General features: G+C 43.6%; 3 protein-coding genes across 3 annotated transcripts in view; 1 reads left to right on the forward strand and 2 right to left on the reverse strand.

The window, feature by feature from the left end:
- Positions 1-5: 5 nt before the first annotated feature.
- On the reverse strand, positions 6-2,023 carry LOC6729719. Its single transcript, XM_039295758.2, has 2 exons — positions 633-2,023; positions 6-342 (listed from the first exon to the last, which is right to left on the reverse strand). Exons 1-2 carry the CDS (start codon positions 899-901, stop codon positions 6-8), a joined length of 606 nt encoding a protein of 201 aa, XP_039151692.1. The 5' UTR covers positions 902-2,023.
- Positions 2,009-6,126, forward strand: LOC27208120. Its single transcript, XM_039295759.2, has 2 exons — positions 2,009-2,303; positions 5,708-6,126. The coding sequence occupies exons 1-2, from the start codon at positions 2,210-2,212 to the stop codon at positions 6,124-6,126; spliced, it is 513 nt and encodes a 170-aa protein (XP_039151693.1). The 5' UTR covers positions 2,009-2,209.
- A 9,227-nt stretch (positions 6,127-15,353) lies between these two features.
- LOC6729720 overlaps positions 15,354-20,970 on the reverse strand; it is a 30,636-nt gene continuing 25,019 nt past the window's right edge. The window contains exons 6-11 of the mRNA XM_016174654.3: positions 20,580-20,879; positions 18,280-18,464; positions 18,095-18,201; positions 17,543-17,696; positions 16,206-17,416; positions 15,354-15,969 (exon numbers count right to left, since the gene is read on the reverse strand). Of these exons, the coding sequence (XP_016036374.1) occupies positions 15,956-15,969; positions 16,206-17,416; positions 17,543-17,696; positions 18,095-18,201; positions 18,280-18,464; positions 20,580-20,879 (1,971 nt within the window). The 3' untranslated portion in view covers positions 15,354-15,955. The remainder of the gene's footprint in view (positions 15,970-16,205; positions 17,417-17,542; positions 17,697-18,094; positions 18,202-18,279; positions 18,465-20,579; positions 20,880-20,970) is intronic.

The following is a 20,970-nucleotide window of genomic DNA, read 5'->3' on the forward strand; positions in this document are numbered from 1 at the left end:
CTACATCATTCGTCGTAGGAGTAAGAGTAGGAGAATTCCTCGAAGTACTTGCGTTCGCTGGTCTTTACAGATCCGCAGTGGTAGCATCGATGCGGCTTTACGTGCTCCTGCGTCTTTCGGTTCCAGGACTTTCTCTCGGGCGCCCAAGGAGTTCGTTGCTCGGGTATGGCCACCTCGGTGCGTTCCGGATTGCCGCTGCAGGTGGGACACCGACCCACAACCGCCGGTTTGGGCAGCATGCCATAGATAAGTGGTCCCGGCGGTTGTTTTCCGTAAATGGTGACCACTTCCGGAAGGCTGGAGTACGGGCGGGTGGCAAAAAGCTTCTCGCGGTTAAGAAAACTGAAATAATCAGGTGAGCAGATGGAGAATTAAAAAAAAACAAATGCATAATACTTTGATCAATAGGTCGTTAAAGTTGTTGCTAATTGGAACTAGAAATATATTGTATCCTAGCATGATAAAGATAAAGGTGAAATGAGGATAGGACTGTTTAGTGGAAACTACAGACTAATAAATGAGTAATAATCAAATCGGCTCAAATTTAAGGTCATTATCAAAACCATTGACGTATTTAAACAAAACCGAATAACAATCATTTGGAGTTCGGCTGATTAGAGAAGGCTACTCACTTGGGCCGCGGCTCCAGCCACAGATTGTTGATGCGCTTGGTGCGCATGATGTCGCCAAGTTTCTGGAGGAGTCTCAGGTTCTCCCGCTCGATCTGCTGCTGGCGCTCCCGCTCCACTTGCTGCTTCTTCCACTTGCGCTGCACGTGCTCGTGGGCGCGCGGCGAGTGGGTGTCGATGGCTGGGCGGGCGGACATGACCTTCTCGCGGTGCTGGGCGTACCGCAGTTGCTCCCACGGCTGCTGCAGCAATTTGTCGCGTCGTGAGATCATCTTCGGTGGTTTTCGGTTCTCGGAGGGCAGATGTTTATGTGCTAGCGCTTGTGCTTGCTTACTGTTTAATCCGGTTGAGTTCCGCTGTGTTTGCCACAACAAACAAACAAGTGACGATGTGCGTCCATAACAACCTTGCCAGGACAACGGACCCTCGCCGAATGTTGCACCATCATGCTGGGATTAAGTTCAACAATCAAACGGGCGAATGGACGCTGAAAACGATGAACCAGAAGTCCAGGCGACGGCGGTCGCTTTGCTCAGCTGTCCGCCGAGTTGTCCATCCGCGCAGAGTGACATCTCCAGTGACTCTTGACTTGCAAATTTGCGGGCCACTGCCAGTGCGGTTGTTACATAATTCTGGGCCGCTTCTGCTGCTTGTTAGGTCTCTGCCCAGTTGCCCAGGATTTCTGTGTAGTAGCCGCTCTCATCGAAAAACACCGGACTTTGGTGTGGCGGCAAAAGTTCCTTTCTTCTTTGTTGCTGCTGCCGCTGTTGCTGCTGTTGCTGCTGTTGTTGCTGCTGCAACTGATGTTGCTGCTGCTCATATGTCAACCGGCAACAACATGCAACCGGCAACAACTGGTTGCCGCTGCTGCCGCCGTTCTAAATACTCCTCGTTTAGTGTTTTGATGGATGTTAAGTGCCAGCCCCATATTGAATTCAATCATTTTGCATCGATGGCAGTCAGTGGGTTCTCGGTAGTCATTCAGTTTTTCCTATCTTCAAAGTGCTCGCAGCTCGCTTTGATCTGGAAGTCCGGAATTTCATTGCTCCTCTCTGATTAGCTAACGATATGATATTAATTGAAAAACATATACTCCACCCATTTGCTGGGTCAGCCTATTAGTTGTAATAAATAAATATTCATTGTTTATTATCAAAGTCTTGCCTTATGACCTTTTACGTTCAATTGCATTTACATTTTTCAGATTTTAGATTAAAGCAATGTGACACGCAATTTAAAACTAGATTTGAAAATGACTTTAAATGCCTCTTTTTAGATTCGATAATTGTTACACTGACACCTTGTGGGTTTGTCTTATATAAAAATGGGAATATTCCCGATCTCTCGTAACAATTGAAACAAATTTGAATTTTCCACGGAGATCTGAGTGCTCTTTGTACTTATTATAAGCTTAACTCATTTTGCATGGAGGTGGGCTCCTACTATTTATCCCCCTGCCTCCTGCGAGCTGACCAAACTGATCCAACCACTTGCAATTCCCATCGATCCTGTCAAAAAAGCCGAGTTCGGCGCAATTGTTCTCGTTTGAAGTTGATTAGCCCCCCGTTGTGGCCAACAAAATGTGTCTATTGTGCTCGGCTGCAGCGGCCAATCGGTGGATACTGCGTGAGTTGGCAGTATTGGGGAAATTAAAGGGTCCACGCCGCATTATTGGTAAGTTAATTGGAAGATCGGTAATTCGATAGCCACAATGGCAACGTGTTGCTTATCACAGCTCGCCTTGTTAGACGCTGGGCCATTATAAGTGGGATTATCTTGTTTGTAAATCGACAACTGTTACGAATTTCCACCATTCAGCTCCGGAGGGAGTCTCATGGGTCGTCGTTTTTCACCTTTGGCCGACATCGAAATCGAATTCACAATCGCTGACCGCGCCGCTTGACTCGTCACTAAACACCTGCTTAGTTGTGCATAAATTTCATTTGCTTATGATTATTTTTATTGAAAGTTTCCTCGCAAAATGCCATATAATTGTGCCGGCCTGGCTCTGTGGTCCCGCTGATGGGTGTGTGTGTGTACAGTGTGTAGTGTGCAGTGTGTGTGTTACCAGGGTGCAGCCTTACGCCCGCCAGCAATATGGCCAGTTTCTCACCTTTAGAAGCCGGCCCCAAAGTCTCCGATAGCGAGGGACGAGCGCAAAATTGATGGCAGCGAGTGCCGCTTTGTGAGTTCTGGGAATAGTGGTTATGGGGATACCCTATAAAGGTATTTAATTTAATAAAAAAGTTATAAAATCAAGCCAATTTCTATACCTAGTAACCTAGCAACGTTATATATGTTTTCCTATATTTCATGTTATATAAACAAGAGTTAGATAAAAGCTAAAGCTTTGAAATGTTTATAATTTGATTGGCTTGCACTTAACAATAATTACTACTTACTACCTATACTTATAAAAGATTTTTACAATTATACCACATATTTGAAAGTGCATATTTCAATGTGCGAACAAGGTTAATAAAATTACTCCGCACTCTTTTGGCTATTTAAAAACATATATCGATCCGAGGTATGGCAATTCCCATTTACCCAATTTTGCAATTGACCCGATAAACCTGGCTGCATTTAGGGAACCCTTTTGTTTTGATTAGCACTCCGCACAGCATACAAAGTGTATACAGAGGGTATATGGCGATCTGGGTCCTGTCCATTTATTACAACATGAGCCGGCAAACGGCCACAACTGCGGAAAGTCAGTTGAAAACTGCGATTTGCTGTCAGCTAATAATAATAATTTCGATATTGAAAATACGTTTCCTTAGTTAGGTACGACACTAAACGATTTCGCCCAGTCGCCCGGCGACGGCGGTGCAGCAGTGCTAAAAGTCAGGCAGACAATACCTGCACCACCAACTGCACCACCGACTGCACCACCGACTTGCAAGTTGACCGTTGGTGGGGGCGTGCTATTTGCTGCCGCTGCTTCTTCCACTCCGTCTACCCCCGTTTTGCTTTTGGTTTTCGTATTTCTTCTGCGGACAGGTGGTGTGTGGTGTCGATGTTGCCCGGATCGTCGACTTTTGGCTCAGACTGTGTGTTGCCCATCGCCCAGTGCCCATTGCCCGTTGCCCGTTGGTGTTCAATATGAGCCACAATTGAGGCATTTAATCGAGCATCTCTTAACACGCCTTGGAATGTTGACTTATTATTGGCCCAGGCAGCACCATTCGCGTACCTCCCGCCGCATCGTCCTCAGCCTCCGTATCTGTATCTTTGCGCTGGTGGTGTTGCCAGCAAATGTATCTGGCGGGTCTGCCATCCAGAGTTGGCCAGCCGGAGAGACTTGCGTCGGTGTCAGGAGTCTGTAGTTACCTCACAGTAAAAGCGTTTATCATCATTAGACTCAATCTAAAGACGTTTTCGGCCGGGGTTATCATGTTGATTATGTTGTGTGAAAACAAATTACATTTCTTCTCGCCCTCGCGCGTTTTAGCACCACTTGGTGGTTCTTTTTCCGCTGCTGGCTAATTACGTAGATGATCGCTGATTTCAATTGTGCTTATTGACAAACCAATTGGCCAATGCCAATGATGATTTTTGCCTTGGCTTTGGCTCTGGTGAAAGGAAAGCCTTTTCCCCGAGCCGTGAGAAAAAAATATAGCAAAGTCGAACAACAGCGGAAAATATTTCCAATTTGCTAATGGCAATAATTGTTTCTACGTTTTGTTTTTACCTCAAGTACCAATACTTGGCTATAATTTGTTCTTTTATTTTTTTTATATTTTGCTTTGCACAGCTGTGTTCTATATAGTTGCTGTTGTTGCAAGTGCCATTGCCTGCAGCTGCAACAACAACAGCAGCAACGTACAACTGCAACTGCAACGGCAAGAATAACTGCTTTAGCAAGGTTAAGTTGGGCCCTGACTGCCTAATTGCAGTGGACAGCAAAGTAAAAGTTATGCATTTAATGCAGACACCATTTTTATGAAAAGAAAATTAAATATTTACATAAGCGAGTGTTTAGTGTAATTATAGTACTTGTAAATACCATTTAATAAATGAATGTGCGGGTTTTAAAAAGAAAAGAATAACAACTGAAAATACATACAACATTTACAATTAGATACAATAACTTTTAACGATTTATATTATAGCTTTAAAATTTTGTAGCTCAGTGTAGTTCATTTGTCGTGGCGTGGAAAACCGAAAACTCCAACTCCAATAAACATTTTATGCACTTTTAAATGCAATGCTTTATTGTAGTTGCCCCGATAACGTTATAATTTTTTTCAGCTTTGTTTCTTTAGATTTGTGCCACACACAGCCGGAGTAGAGAAACACAAAAGCAAATATTGTGGCACCAGGGTCAATGTCGCACCTTGAAGCTGCAGCCAATATATAGATTTTTAAGCCGATTTTTTTTTGTCACAATTTATTGCATTCGGCTTGGAGTCGAGCATTTGCCATTTTTATGTGTATTATTTTATTTGCCTGCATCTGTGTGGCTCGACCATTTTATCTTGTCAACGCAATCGCCTATGAGTGTTTCTTTTTAATTAATTAACAACAATCGCATGGGTGTCAATGGCATGCTTAGGTGGCGTACTTGGCTCCCATGGACTTGGATTTTAGTGTCCTCGGAATGTCGAAAGTGAGTGGGGGAATATGCTCCTTCTGTGCTCAATCCTAAGCACCGAAAAAATGCACAAAAAGTTTCTCTGGCACAAAACAACTTTGAGCTATGCAGAAACTACAGCTCAACAGGTATGCAATGCCAATCAATAAACTTTCGCACAGAGAAGCCGCAGGCAGCTCAATTCTCAATTCTCGGGGCTTCATGAGAACTAATTGAGCCATTTCGAGGTCTATGATAATCGTTTTTGATGCAGCAGCCGGCTGCATCCAACTGGCATCCAAACGAAGCCAACGCCTTCACATTACCCAAGAGTCAGACTATGTCAACTTGAAGGTGCACAGTGAGCAAGATTTAAATTTTAGAAAAATCGGATACACAAATAAAACTTTATGATCTAAAGAACATTAAACAATTGACCGTCATTTACATTTATAGTTTTATAGTAAATTAGCATTATGTTATATGACTTTTTTTTTTACAGTGCCCAATAAAATTAAAGTTTTGTTTATGAATGGAATTACACGACGACATTTAGATGGCCAAAAGAGCAGCTTGGCCGGGCCAACGCAGCTGGAAATCGAGGGGCCGCCGACTCGGCTCAGATTCACAGACACTTCATCTAAATGTCAGGCCATATCTAGCGACACTCGCAACACTCGGATTCGCACTAGCCGGGGATCGGATTGGTCTTTGGTACTGGGGCCTGGACATCTCTCGGTTACTCCGGTCTCCGGTTGTCGGCTCTCTTTGGCGGCTGCTTTGGCCAAATCAATTGAGCCGCCTTCCCCCATAAACGAGCCAAAACAAATGACTCCGACTTGCCTCGAGAGGCTGCGACTGCGGCGGAGACTGCTCTGCTCTTGGGACCCGGGGCAGCTGAAGATCATTAGTATAATTTAAGTAAATTAAACGCAGCGATTAGGTTCGGGATACAGCGGTCTGTATCGAGTGAAATAAAACCAGGCAGGCGGGACGGACGGCAGGCGCAACAAACGGCACCAAGTATTCCCCAATCGCCGTTGTCGGCAAAATGCTTGTGTTTATTTAAATTTATTGTAACATTTTCGTTGGCGATTTCAATTTGTAAAACAAGCGAGCAAACAAGCTGTTAAAATATAATGATTGGCACCAATGGAGATGCAGTCGAAGCCGGAGACGGAGTCGGGGCAAATCGGACTCCAAGATGTGGGTTAAACTGGCCGCATATGCTTATCCGATTCCCGGGAGATGCTTAAAGTGAATTTATGCGGCGTTTAAGCATTGTCCGGCCAAAGTATTTTCGCTTTATGATTGCCATGAGCAGTCGAATGCATAAACCATTTGGCATTGAAAACTATCGGTTAGCATACATTGTCTCTTTGGTTTTCCTTTTATTTGTTTGTTTTTTTTTTTTTTTTGGCCAGCCAGTAGAGTTGCGCGCTTTTTCCCACACAGGCAATGGGCCAAAACGGCGACAACTGAGTCTGGCTTGGTCGGTCTGGTCTCGAGGCTTGAGCCTTGTGTCTCGGATCTCTCCGCATCGTGTGCAATATGAGGAGCGATGCTGAATCGACTCCCAGTGCAACTGCAACTGCAGCAGCGATCACAAAAGCTCGCAAGGAGCCAGACGGAATTACAAGAGCAGGCTGCGGAACAATGCCGAAATGCAGGCAGTTCAATTGAATACAGTGGGTCACATAATCGTAAATTTGTTCGAAACCATCCTTTTTATAATTAAAACCTTTGTCATCTCAATAACATCAGTTGTATGTCTTTTATTATTATTAGCAGCTGATCGAAGTTGTAACCTGAAGTGCGAAACAAGGATAACATATTTTATATTTTATTGAATAATACATATATTTCATGCAAAATATATATTAAAATAAGTAAACTTTCTCCCATTTCCCAGTCTCTGACCACTGTGCCATAGCAATTGACAAAAGCCTCGAGTACTCCGGCACCAACAGAAACAACAACCACTGCAGTGAAAAGAACAAAAAGCGAGTAACAAACAAATAAACAGTCAGTAGAGTCAGACACAAACAGCAATTCATATTTGCTCTGATTTATATGGCGTCTAGAAGTTTTCCATTTTTATTATGTATCATTATTATTATGATTTTTTCCCAGGCCAAAAGGCTGTAGAGCAGACTGGCTTTTTTGTGCCCTGCTGGCCGGTGTAATCAATCAGCTGAAGGAGCTGCGGAATGGTAGAACTCCCGGTCTGGTTTTCGGTTAAGGATCTCTCTGTTGCTCTCTGTGCGCGAGTTGGGCGAAAATTAATGTTCTTTAATTTGCAAGTTTGTGTCCTAAGTCTTTCGTTTCGGCCTGCCACACACAGGCTAAATTGAAGTCGAAAGGGGTCGGAAGGGGGGGTGGGGTTGCTTGGGGTTGTCGTTGCCGCTGTTGCTGTTGCTTTTGTTGTTGCTGTTGTTCCCCAGAAATGTCATTAAAGCGCCACACAGATCTTCGTTGCGGCTGGGTGTGCAAGCGCATTTTGATCTCCTTTGAGCCAATGTCAATTGCTGGCATCGCCCGCGGATCGCTGAGACAACAGAAAAAGATCTGCATAGCTTGATATTCTAATTGCTGAAATTGTTTGCCACAGACAAGTGTGCTTGTGTGCGGGCTTGTGGCAGCCATGCCCAATGAATAATCATTGAAATCCGTTCGTTGACAAAACCAAACAACAGCCAAGCGACACTAAGAGAAATTACATCTTTAAAATTGTGGTAGTGTTTTTTTCTTTAAGAAAGATTTTCGTTCTTGAAAGTATATGTTTTATTCACAAGTGGGAAAATTCTAGCAAAAGTACACATGTTTTTCTGAGTACCTTTACTAATGAGTTCATTCGTTTATATGGTAACTAGTTGATGGCTATGACTGTAGGTAGTTTATGGCACAGTATTGTCCATATTTATATTTATATATGTATAAGTAATCCTTATATATTTATGTAGATCTGCTAGTGTCAATTGGCCAATGATCTGATTTTTCTGCGTGGAGGACAAAAAATGGGATGCCTGCGCTACATGGCCCTGTGCCTCCTGCCTCTTTTGGTGGTCCCTGCCTCATTGGCCTCCTCATTGTGTCGCACTGATCCAAATCGCATCAAATTTATCGCTGCACTCGTTTTCAGCTCAGTTTTGCTGTTCCCCGCGATTTTTTGTGCCTGGCTGGCTGTGTCTGCGGGTCTCCTCCTTGCTCTTTGCGCTTTTCAATCAGATATGAAAGCTGGAGCGCGTCTTCGCTGTTGTTGTCGCAACGCAGCTTTACTTTACTTAAGCTTTTTTTCTGGGCCTGTGACTTGATTTTCTTAATTAAATTTTTTGCTACGCCGCTGCCAAGGCTATTCCCGATCCTCCGGCTCCTGCCGATGATGATAATGGGGGTGGGGATGATGTGTGTGTTTTATAAGTCGAATGTTGTTGGCTCAGTCGCTGATTTGAGGCCCTTGATAGGCTGAGCTCGTTGTTGCCGCAGTTAACACACTCCCACAACAATTCCCTTCGCCAAAAGTGCATTCACAAATTTGGCAAAAAAAAAAAAAAAAACAAAAGCAAAAACGAAGCGAAAAAAAGCCACCAAAATCAGCTTCTTTTGCTGCACAATCTTAGGAGCCATTACGTGCACTTGGCCGCTCAACAAGAACTTGAACCTCATTAACCCATCAGCCACCCGAAAACAATTTGACCCGAGCTCAACTCCAACGTACTTCCAAGCATCCAAAGTTTTAGCTCGGTTCGATGCCAGCCAGCATCATTTACATCATCATTCACAATAAAATAAAAGTGCACACGCCCACTTAAAAGGGCCCCATAAATTGTATGGAATAATCAGTTTCAACATAATTTATTGTAATTTACGAGTGTCGGCTAAAGCGGGCCACAAGTATATATATTTTTATGTGCACAGGCGTATAGCACTGACATTGCCAGAAGAGGAGTCGCCTGGGCTTTTTTCTTTATAGAGCAGCTAAATGCTACAAATGAAAATCCTAAACGAAACATTGAAAGCATCTTGATAAGAAGCCGAGAAACGGCAGGCGAACATTACGTTTTTTGTTTAGCTGAAGGAGAGCCAAAGTTGAACTCCAGACAAAGTTGAAGTCGGAGTCGATTTGAAGCCGAGCGTGCAAACACCTTGGAAAATCCATATTTCATTGCCTAATAATATTTTTGAGGGCGCTGCTTCATCTAGATGGGGTTTTGAACTTCTTCGAGTTACATATCCAGTTTCTACAGTTGGGGCCATTGTAATTGAAACGATTGTTTTGGTTTGGCTCACTTATATTTCCCTTTTGTATCAATCACTCAATAAAAAATCAACGATCAATCAATATCAGCCATCGGGAGAAGCAGATTCCCATCGAAAGTTGGGCTTTTGTTTTCGAACCATCCGCATACTCGTTCGAATACCATTTTCAATCAGAATTGAAATGTCAGCGGATAATAAACTTCAAGTGTCAATGCGATCGCAGATTGACAAGTCGACAGACCGAATATCCTTTTCCTTTTACTCCTATTATCGCCGTTTCGCAATCGTTCAAAGTTTCATCGTAGCTTCGTCAATGGTCCTCGTATCTGTATCTCTATTTTTGCTTTTCCGATTTCATTTGCAGATATCATCGGTTTGTTTTGCATACGATTGTTAAGCTCATTATAAAGTGGCTATTTATAAGGCGGCACAATACAAAAAGCTTTGGCATTGGCGTTCGTATAAATTGGAAAATTTCACTTTGTTGTTAAGGTTGAATCACCTTGTGTTGCCGTTTGGTTTTAGGAAAGGGTTAAAAGGGAAATATTAATTGTTATTTTCCGACCAATAAATTGTTAATATTTTAATAGCATAGTTAACTCCCCTATTCAAAAGGCGTACCAATTTAATTTAAAACTCCTGCAAGCTCGACTTCATTTAAACATCAAGCAAATAGCTGGTAATTTGTCTAGCAACTAACTAAGCTGGCAAACGGTAAAGCTAACATTTTTTCTCTATTTCAGCTGATAGATCACTTCAGTTGAAGTATTGGCAAATATTTGCTTGTTTACTTTGATTAAATTTCGACGTCTAAAGCGCTTTCATTCTGCAATTATTCAGCGAGCGTAATAAGTCTGAAAAACCTTCCATGTTGACTGCAATTTCTGCGAGTTCAAAGTGCTTAGTAGTCTCTGGAAAGAATTGCAGCTTCAGCTACACAGAAAGAAAAGGAAAAATGTTTTTGGTGGTATTAGAGAATATATATGTATCGCCTATGAAATTATATGAACTATCTGGAACTATTACTATATATTAATTAATTGTTAATAGAATAATAATAGGACAATTAAATTGACAAGTAAGGAGTCTGAAATAAAATATTTGTATATATAAATATGGAATGAACTTTGACCTATTTTTTTCGGTGCAGACTCAGGAATTTTAGCCCTCTCCAGAGTTCGCTAATTTGCCACTGAGTGGAGGACTTGACTGGGGAGTTACCTTATCGTTGACCAGGTCGCCGCGCATCTTCCCAGCGTAATTTAAACTAAATCGGTTCGCTGGCCGAACTGCGTAGAGCACCGAAAGATCCCCATCCGAGGTCTGGCCCAGTGTAATGGCTAACACGGACAGGGAAGCCACACACACACTCAAACACACACATGCGAATAGAGCGGCTGCGGTGGGAGCCGTTGCATGTGCAAAAGTTGGCCCCGTCTTTCGGCTCCGTCTTCTCGTAATAATCAATTATTTCTGTGTAATTTATGGTAATGTTCAGTCATGATGGATTGACTGCTCTAATGTCGCTCTAAATCTTTGTAGCTCGCTTGCCGGGGTACGCTTACCAGCCATCCTCCATAGCCATCCCACTGGAGCGGCCCCAAAAGCCAGCCAAATCCAAAACTAAAACCAAAACCAAACCAAACCAGAGCAGAGTGGCTCCAAGGAGAGGAGATCTGGCCCAGGCAGGTGCAATTGCTCAGCGTGGAGAGATGTTTCTGCGGCGCACGGGTCTCCCACTAAAGGCTGGCCCGGCTGTCTGCCACAGAGCCGAACTCCAAACAGCACGGCAGGTCGATGAACAATGGGTGTTAACGGTCAAATATTTTAGGGAATAAAAGCAGTGCAAGAAAAATCGTATAATGTTTAATCTAAATGTGATAATTGTTTTTTATTAATATAGAAGAAAATAGCAATTCCCTACTTCTCATACTTTCAACTTCGTTTAAAATATTACTCACTTTGGGAACTATTTAGCCCATGGTGCTGCTCGCTTCTTTACTTCCGTCACCTCGCCCCATCTCCAGATGCATCACCTTCCCGCAGAGGTAATATGTAGCATATGTTTTCGTAAGTTTTTTCTTGTATTTTGTTTAATGGCAGCTTAGATTACACTGGACTCCGATGGGCAGGTGTGTGGGGCATGGGGAAAAACAGAGCTTCGCATGTTGACTGCAGCTTCCAACGGATCGTCGGAATCCCCCCCGGAAAATCTGAAGTCCCCCCTGTGCCACAACAACAAGTCCATGTAACCGATGTTTAAAATTGCTCTGTGATTTTCGTGGCGAAATTAATGTTAAATAAGCTTTTAGTTTATGTCCCGCCACAGCGTTGATCAATTTCTCAGTCACCTGGTCCTCTTCTTTTCTAGCTGGTTTTCCTACCGCTGCTTCTTCTTTTTCCCCTTCTAAGCCTCGTTAGGTGCAATGGATGATTGGATTTGTGGCTTGTTTATGTGTAAATTATGCTTGTACACATTTTACCCACAATTGTGTATAAATTATAGACGAATTATTATGTTTGCTGTTCGACTTTGGTGCGGCTTACATATTAATATAGCACCATAAACCGCCTCCTAACATTTGAAATTCAAACGATGGTAAGAGTGTGCAGTGAATGGCCTAAGTTCGAGTTCCACTGTGGCCTAAATTTTGTGTAAGAAATAAAAATGTATTTTAGGTTTATAACAAAATATATAAAATATTTGTACCTATTTCATAGCCCATATAGCCTGGCTTTTAACTTGTAGGACATCCTAATGGTCAACTATTCTCCCCGGCTCTTTCCTTTAGTTACGACTTTCATCCATAGCTCTTGGTGAGGGCGGAGTGGAATATATTTGGCTTTTAAGAGCTGGGGCATTAGTTACGCTGGCAATTGCTGTGAACTGCATAAAAATGATTTGGCATGCAGTGGCAGAGCGAAAGCAGCGGAATCACCGAAATCTCCTCGAGGGCCTGCTTAGTAGGTGGTTTCAAGTTTGCAGAAAGTAAATGGTTAGGGCCTGGGAAAGATCCATAGAAAATGGATCTTTGAAGGCCTCGGGCTTGGAAATCCTTAAGCTCGCCGTGGTGTTATGCAAATACCTGGGGCAACATCATCGCCACCAGAATCAGCAGCAGCACAGACTGCACCACCAGCACCACTCTGGGCACCACCCTGTGTGCAGCACAATGGCTACCGTGCGCGTGCAACAGAACACGTACAAAACAGCAGCTGTTTAACATTTATTTGCCTATTTATTAATTTCATGTAACATTTTTTCCTAGGAAAAGTTCCACAATGCGAAATCAAAGCCAAAAGGCAACAAGCTCGACGCATTCTCTTGACGCCAGGCAGTCGCCTCGGGTTTGCTTTTGGCTTTTGAGTTTTGGATTGGGACTGCGACTTGGACTGGGCTTGGGTTCGGGTTCGGGTTCAGTTCCAGGGTCTTCGAATTGTCCAAGCTATCCAGCCGGGCCAACTGTTTTGGCCCAAGACAATAAGCCAAAAGCCTGGGGCCTTCGGGAGGGACTTTTTGCCATACTTCTCCCACTATTTGACTCGGTCTCCGAGCTCCTGCGACTGTTTATGTTGCTGCTGCTGCTGCTGCCACAAAAAGTGTCGTGACCCCGGCCAAGGCATTGCATATGGCCAGGATTGTGGGAGGCTTAAAGAGCAGGAGGAGCTTGGAGAAGCTGGAGGAGGTCGGCCGGTAAAAAAATTACATGTTGTTCCTGTTGAAATGTTTGGTTTTGTGCGCTCGGCATTCCCATTGTCGTCGACGTTTATTTATAAATTTCTTTGCGTTGTTTACCTTTTGAAATACTCTTCATATCCGGGTAACTAAGTTAATACAACCTAAACAAGATTTTTTACGCTCTGATGTATACGCTAAATAAAAGAGGTCGTATTTCAAATAGCTGGAGCATATTTTTTGAAAATATTCAGAGTTATTTAGAAAAAACCAACAGTTAAATTGATTAATGCATATGGCTTCCTATGGGTGTAAAGTAAAAGCAGTAAATCTATTACAATCTTTCAAAAATATGATTTATATGGTAAATATATCTTTTAAACCTTTAAACCTTTTAATATTAAGGCCTTAGGGGAAATGTGTAACAGTCCTCGTGCTGCTCCTGCAGCCTCAGCCAGGAGTCGTCGTCTCCTTTGCCGTTGTCGCTTACATAAGCATCCCTGGCTAGGACAAAGGAAATGCAAAAATGCCAAAAATCGCACAACTCAAAAAAATCGTATAAAAAATAAAACAGGCAAAGCTGAAATACAGAAAACGCGAATTCGAATTCGAGTTACTTGCACACAAAACGATTCTGGCACCCATGAAGAGCAGTAGTGGCCGATGGATTTGGGGAGCATCGGACGGGAGGATCATCGAATGGGCCTGGGCGGGTGGTGATCGTGGCACATTTGCATACAATGAGGCCAGGACTGCGGCACACACCCTACCCCTCTCCACCGTGGCAACTAACCCCTCGCCCCAGTGCCATATGTTATCTGCGACTGTGACCTACACCAATATTTCTGAGAATGCTGCTGTTGGCCGACGTCGTCGCCTGGAAGTGTGTCGTCGTCGTCCAGTGCCAGGTCTCCATCTGCAGCTTCACTTGTACACGGTGAGAAATTTATAGAACATGCGTAAAATACGTGCGTTGAATTTAAAGAACCTAACTTAAATGTTCTATATCACTTATTTAAGATTCGAAAGATATATAGATATGATTTTTTTTAGCACATAGGAATAAATACTTTAGTTATGAACTTTGCTGTAGAGAATACATATTTTGCATTTAAGGTCCGATTGGGGTGGCTCTTTCTCCAAGTGCCTTCTTCCATATCCAGCTAGCCAGTCACATAGCCAGTCAGTATCTCAGACAACCGACAACGGACGACGACGAGGAGTCATTCAATCGCGCCAGCTGCGGCGTCTACATCGTCAGCGTTCCGTTCCGTTTAGCTTAGGTTTTTCACTGCTCTCTCGCCTTTTTGTTTGCTTTGTATTTTTCCTTATTTTTTTTGTTGGTTATTTTGTTGGCCATTCTACTTACAATATTTGTTGGATATCACCAAAAGATCTCGGCAACAGCAGCCGCAGCCGAAAAAAGGAGCCAGCCTCCTCAACGGGCGACTCTCGAGTGGGCCTGTGTGTGAAATCCAACTGTCTGGCGTCTGTTCTGCGTCGTCGCCGAGGTTTCATCGAGGTTTCATAGGTTTCATGGGTTTCACGGGGGTTTCAACGGCGGTTCGTCGTCACCATGAAGTGGTGCCTCCAGTACGAGTACTTTGAAATTGAAAATGTCTATGAATGCTACCCAAACTTGGAGCATTGATGTGGGGGGAGTGGCTTTCAGGCTTAAATTTTCTATTTTTTTCGTTGGTTAGTTTCTGGGCGAAAGCGAATGATTCGAATTCGGCTGGTAGTTCAGAGTGCAAGGCATTAGTGGAGGACCCAGGAAAATCATGACATTTTCCCATCGCGTCATTATGGTAATCATGTTATGATCACTGATCAACAGACACATTGCTGAGATATTTGCTTTGTTTATGATATGTGGGGGGATTTAGGTCAAGTGAGGCTCATTAAAAGCCTAATGGGCTTATATTGGCACTTTAACAAAATCTCCATTTTTGGTATATACCTTTTGTTTTAAAAATGGGAAAAGTGCACATTTTCATGCAAATAAGTCGCAAAATACTTAAGTGTTTCCGACTTAATCGGAATTTATAGAGCTTAAAAGTTTATTGGCAATAGAAATTATATAATTGCCCATTAAGCAAACACTCATTGTGTGCAGGTTTTACAGTCCCCTTTGAATGACATAATTTTTTCTTCCCACTAAAAAGAAACAACTTCTGGAATTTTCTTCAAACGAATACACTTTACAAGTTTGTTTATTCAATAGGCAAAATACGAAAGCACAGTAATAAATATGTGTATAAATAAGTGTTTAATAAATAAAATAAAATAATATAATTAACCTAGATTTAAATGTAGATGCACATACATATATCTGCGGAGTTACGAGAACGCGAGATACAAAAATACGAATGATCGTAAAAAACTTTAAGCACGCGCCATAAAAATGTCGCTAATGAAAACGCTACAACTAATAGAGCTCTCTTGGCATGGCCTATGTATTTTTTCGCTTCTGTTTCTGTATTTTGCGGGCCAATCGCAAAACTAATTTCCAAGCGCTATTTTCATAGACTCATACTTATTTTTAAGTGTTTGTTTCCTCAAGATTGCACATACAGAATGGGAATTGGAAAACAAAAGGGCTATACGGGAATCGCTTAAATTAGCTGCTGTATCGAGGAAACGAATGTGTTTTGCGTTTCCTTCGTTAGATAAAAATAATTTAAACGCTAAGATGACAAGTGGCAATTAATTTAAGTGTGATTATCACCTGGCCGCCATGGCAGATATCCCATCTCCCATCTCCGATCCCCGATCTCTGATCGCTGGGTATTTCCGAGCTTTGCTGGTCGGTCACTAATTTTTGGGATCTGCAAGATACATGTACGTATGTATGTTTGTATGTGATGAAGGGCGGAGGAGGCATTAGCATAAGCGTGGCATGTGCTTGGCGGAAGCCTATAGCTTATCAATAATTAAGATGCCTTTTACTAGTTCTCGGCTTTGTTTTGGCGGCCTTAATTACTTAGCGATCGAGTGCCAATTGGCCGCAGTTTTTTGGAAATCGTGCCAGAAACTTAAAAAACAATACACACTTAATACTAACCTCTATCCTCAACCGGTTCGCCGGCATCCCCATGGCCCGTGGCCGTTGGTATCGGTATCGAAATGGGTATCGGTGGCACCACCACCACCCCCTGACTTTCCCCCTCCAGGGAGTGCTCCCCACGTCCATGATGAAGTGCTAAGTGCTGGTGCTGCTGGTGGAGATGCGGCTGTTGTCCAAGTAGAAGCTGCTCGTGCTGCTGCTGCTGGAGGGGATTTTGGTGGTTTTGACTCTGGCTCAAGTGCTGCGAAAGATGCTGATGATGGTCACCAGTTGGTGGCCACTGCTGGTACGTGACCGGTACCAAAGGATCCGACATCCATTCAAAACTGAAAGCAGGTCCTATAGTCTGGGTGGTGCCCAAGCCACTTTGATGCGGTGTGGCACTTGTGGGCGTAGGGGGCGTGGTCGTAATGCAGGGACTCAGCTCGTGGGAGGATCCAAAACTATCCAACGAAGCCTTTTGCGCCGATTCCGACCAGGGTGGACTTGGGTTCCATTGCTCTATAAAATCCGCAGGATCCGGAGGCAGTGACTTATTGGGTAACCTCGGTCTCGTCGGCACTATTGTGGCATATATAACTGAAGCATCACTACTGACCACCGATGAGGTGGCATAAGCAGCAGCCGGATGAGTATGGATGGCATAGCAATCCGGTTCCGGAGTTATCGCCGCCGCCGGAGAGCGTTCGGCGTGCAAGTAAAGTGGTTCCAGTTTGCGAGCCCGCTTCTTGGGCGGTGGGGGCGTGGACGGTTTGGAGGCAGGCGGATTGGGAGTACTTGTTGCATTCGGAGGATTAACGTGGCTATTTACTTGGCTATAGTCCACTGGCTCCTGAAAGCAAAACAGCGGTTGATCCTCCTTAAGCTCGATTGCTGCCTTCGCATGATAGACTCCACCATAGGTTCCCATATGCGGATGGTGATGGTAAGCAGTCGCCGGATGGTGATGATGATGATGGTGATGCGGGTGGTGCGAGTGGTGTGGATGATGGTGTGGGCCAAAGCTACTGGCTATGCCCAAATTGGGCGTTGCGCCACCTGGAGTGGCCGGTGGATGGGATGAATGGGGACTGTAGTAGCCGCTGGAGGGAGTTCCCGGTGGGACACGGATACCGCTGTCCAGCGGCATGCCGAACTGGATCTTCGACTGGACGGTATAGTATTGATACAGCCAGGAGTTGGCCAGCATAATTGAGGCCTCTCGATCGCTGCAAAAATATAATAAAGTTTTTTCATGTTTTCATCTAATAAGTTCTAGTTTTATGTTTTAGCTGATCTTTAAATTATCAAAGGTTTAGATTGGCTTAATGTGTATTAAAGATACGTATACTTACTTGAGTACTTGGTTTGTGCACACGATAACAGGTTGTTGCGTGGAGTCGGGACTATCTCGCACTTGTAAAACCACGTGTACCCACGTGTATTCCCCACTGGATCTCTGCATTCGTACTAGAAGGATACAACTGCGATCTTGTTCCGATTGGATAACTAAAAAAGTCAACAAATACATATATACGTTCAGAATTTATGTATAATAAATAGAAATCGACTTTAAAGAGTTTTCTGTGTTAGGGCTTTTGTGGTTTAACTGGTTTAAAGTAAACTTAATTTAAATATATTTATTAGAATACCATTGGAAAAATCCATTCTATAGGAAGGTTTTACCAAAGCCTATGCCTTATGAATTGTTTTGAATAAATTAAGCTGAATTATAGATTATTTAAACATGTATTTTATATTAATAGCAACCATATTGCTTTTACAAGTTTTTTATGTATTATAGGCAGTTTTATTCACCATTTGCAATAAATTATACCGAGAAAAATAATATCCATTTGAGCCTTATCAAATTAAATAACGAGTTATTTTGTTAATTAGCCACTTACTTAAACTGTGTTTTTTTTGCGCCTCCGTCAGATTATCGCTGTGGATCAGGTTGTACCAGGATGTGCCTTGCAGAGTCGACTTATCATATCCCAAATGAAACTCGCCACTGAAAGTTATAAAACAACGATAAACATAATTTAACTTTAATACTAGCTATCAATTAACATTTATCGCCGCTACTCACTTTTTATCGATATGGGCTATTTTCATGTCCATCGAATGGATGGTGGTGAAGACGTTGGTGGCACCTTGTACAACACACTCCCTGGTCTCGGGCATGGCAATCGGAGTGCAGGTGGCCAAAAAGACGGGCTCGTTGCGACTGCAGAGCGGCAGGAATGACAAATAGTGACCCTGGACCAGGACAACCTGCAAATACAGAGATGCAGCGCGTTTAGCTTTGTTCTGAGATTGCCCCTTGTTTCGACATCGGCTCCCACGAAAATTGGCGCCCAACGTGCGGCAGCTGGGAGTACCTACTTTGGCCATTTTTGGACCGGCATGCCGGCGACTCTCTCATAGACATTTTACTCTGATTCCATAATTTAAAAAAGGCAATCACAGAAATGTTTGTATGCCAACTCCTCCACAGAAAAACCCACCAGGCAGTCTCAGGCTCGTCGACTCGGAGCCATTGTCTCCCAATTAAAACGTGCCTGCATTTATTTCGACCCAACTGCAATTGCATTTTCGAGGCTTATGGGCCGCCGCCGTCGCAGCTTCTTCTGCTTAAATGCAAATGCAGTCAGCCCAACGATCCTGATACCAAAAAAACAAAACCTCCCGATCCCCCAAAAAACCCGTCGGATGACGCAGACGCCACAGTCGTTTGTGGGGTTTGTTTTTCTTAATTTTTTTTTCTTTTTTGGTAAATGAGACGACCTTAGACTGGGACCAGGCGCCACTGCCGACGTTGTCGCCGTCTCTTCTCTTTTCCCTGGCTTTTGTTTTTTTTTTTTTTGTATAATTCGAAGTTTTTGTTTTTGGGCCTTTTGTCTATGGGGTATGGCCGTCTGGTTACTAGCTCTGAACTATGCCTGACCTCATTCATAATTATTTATTGGTCCATTTTTATTGCATATTAACGAGTGCCGGCATGGGAGTGAATGTGCTTGCATTTTCCGCAGCTCTGGGCTTGACTTTGCGGGTTATCGCCAGTTCAGTTCATGTGGGTCTTAAGCGTCGAGTGTGCTTAGGATTAGATTAGGTACTTATGTTCTGTGCAAGGCTGGGAATGGATTGGACATTCAAAACACTTTGGTCTCTTTAAATATTCTGGTCTTTGATATTTTTAAATGATTTTCAGTCATGGTGATTGGTGCCCTTTGACTCTATTAATTTTATTTTTCTACATTAGTTCCCAGGTGTTTGTTATACCATTAAACAGTTCAGTTCCCCACTTTTTGTATAATATTGTAACATCTGAACTTTCTTCCTTATTGTGAATTGCCTTTTCCAACGTACCACACTTTTATCCAGAAAAGGGCCATGCGAAATCTCACAGCCAGCACTTCCTGCACCTCATTAAACTGCCAACACTCAACTTAATTAAAAACGTTTTCAGCCAACTGTCAACGCCTGGGCTTATCTCCATAATTTTGCTCACTGCACATCTGCGAAAAGCGAGGAAAAAAATGGACGCGGCCCGGATCGGCAAAAGATATGAATAAAAGTGAAGCGACCGCCCACCACCACATGGTGCACGGTAGCAGATCCAACAGAGGCAACATCCATGACCAAAACGGGTAAGAGTTGCTGCCACAGCCAACGCTTCGCTCAACACGTTGACAGATTTGGTCTTGTCTTGTTCAACCTGCGGCTGAGATGGCTGGGAAGACAACTTCATATGGCCGCCTCGTTTTATTCACATCATCATCATCGCGCAGGGAGGCGGCCAATCAGAGCAGCTAAGAAACCAGGTGGGATGGGGTCTGCAGCACCAGTGCCAGCAATGCCACCAGCACCCACCCGTTTCCCATCAACTGTCATCGTTTGTCAGCTTATAGAAAACCCGGCTCGTTGGCAAGATGTATGACCAGTTGGCCGACGGCTCAAACGCATGGTACGAGTTCTACTCCAAACTCGCAACTCCAACTCCATCTTCATCTCCATTTCCCTGCCCTCATGCATAATTCATGCCAGAGCAAGATGTCGATGTTGAGCGGCGGATTGAAGCGGAGCGGAGCGGAGGAGCCTGCAGTGTGGTAAAGTGTTACACGCAACACGCTTCCCAGGTGATTCATTCATCAATTTCTGTCAGAGACTTACACGCGCTTACTCATCCACGCAAGAATGCACGGAGAAAAAATATGGGAGCTGTTAATTAGTTTGTGATTCATAAATAAAAATAAGGATATTAAGGTTATAAAGAAAAAATGAAGTAGAGAACCCATTTTCTTATATTATATATTAAAAGTCGACTTTCCGGTAGCATTCAAATTAAATGTTTTTCGATGATTTACGTTTCAGTGTATTGACACTCACCTTCTGATCGCCGAAACGCATTTGCCGTCGCGCATTGCGGCTAACATTCATGCGACAGAGGAACATGCGATGCTCGCCCTCGAGACTGGAGGCGCCACCAGCACCACCGGCACCAGCGGCACTTCCATTGCTGGACGTTGAGTCGCCGGCACCGCCAGCACCACCGGCACCACCGCTGCTCGCCTGACTCGAGCCACCCGGCTGCGGTGGCACGTTCCTATTCAGCTCGGCCTGGATGTTTGCGTGATCCTGTTTGTCAATGATATCGTAAACGGAGTCACCGTGTATCAGCAGATCCTCCTGTAACGAGAACGGCAAAGGGGACATGGTTAACACGGGTTTACACTGGTCTGAAAATAACAGCGACTGGTATTTGCCCACTAGTCAACAT

The sequence above is a fragment of the Drosophila simulans genome, chromosome 3R, assembly GCF_016746395.2.
Source record: "Drosophila simulans strain w501 chromosome 3R, Prin_Dsim_3.1, whole genome shotgun sequence".
In the NCBI taxonomy this organism is placed as follows: domain Eukaryota; kingdom Metazoa; phylum Arthropoda; class Insecta; order Diptera; family Drosophilidae; genus Drosophila; species Drosophila simulans.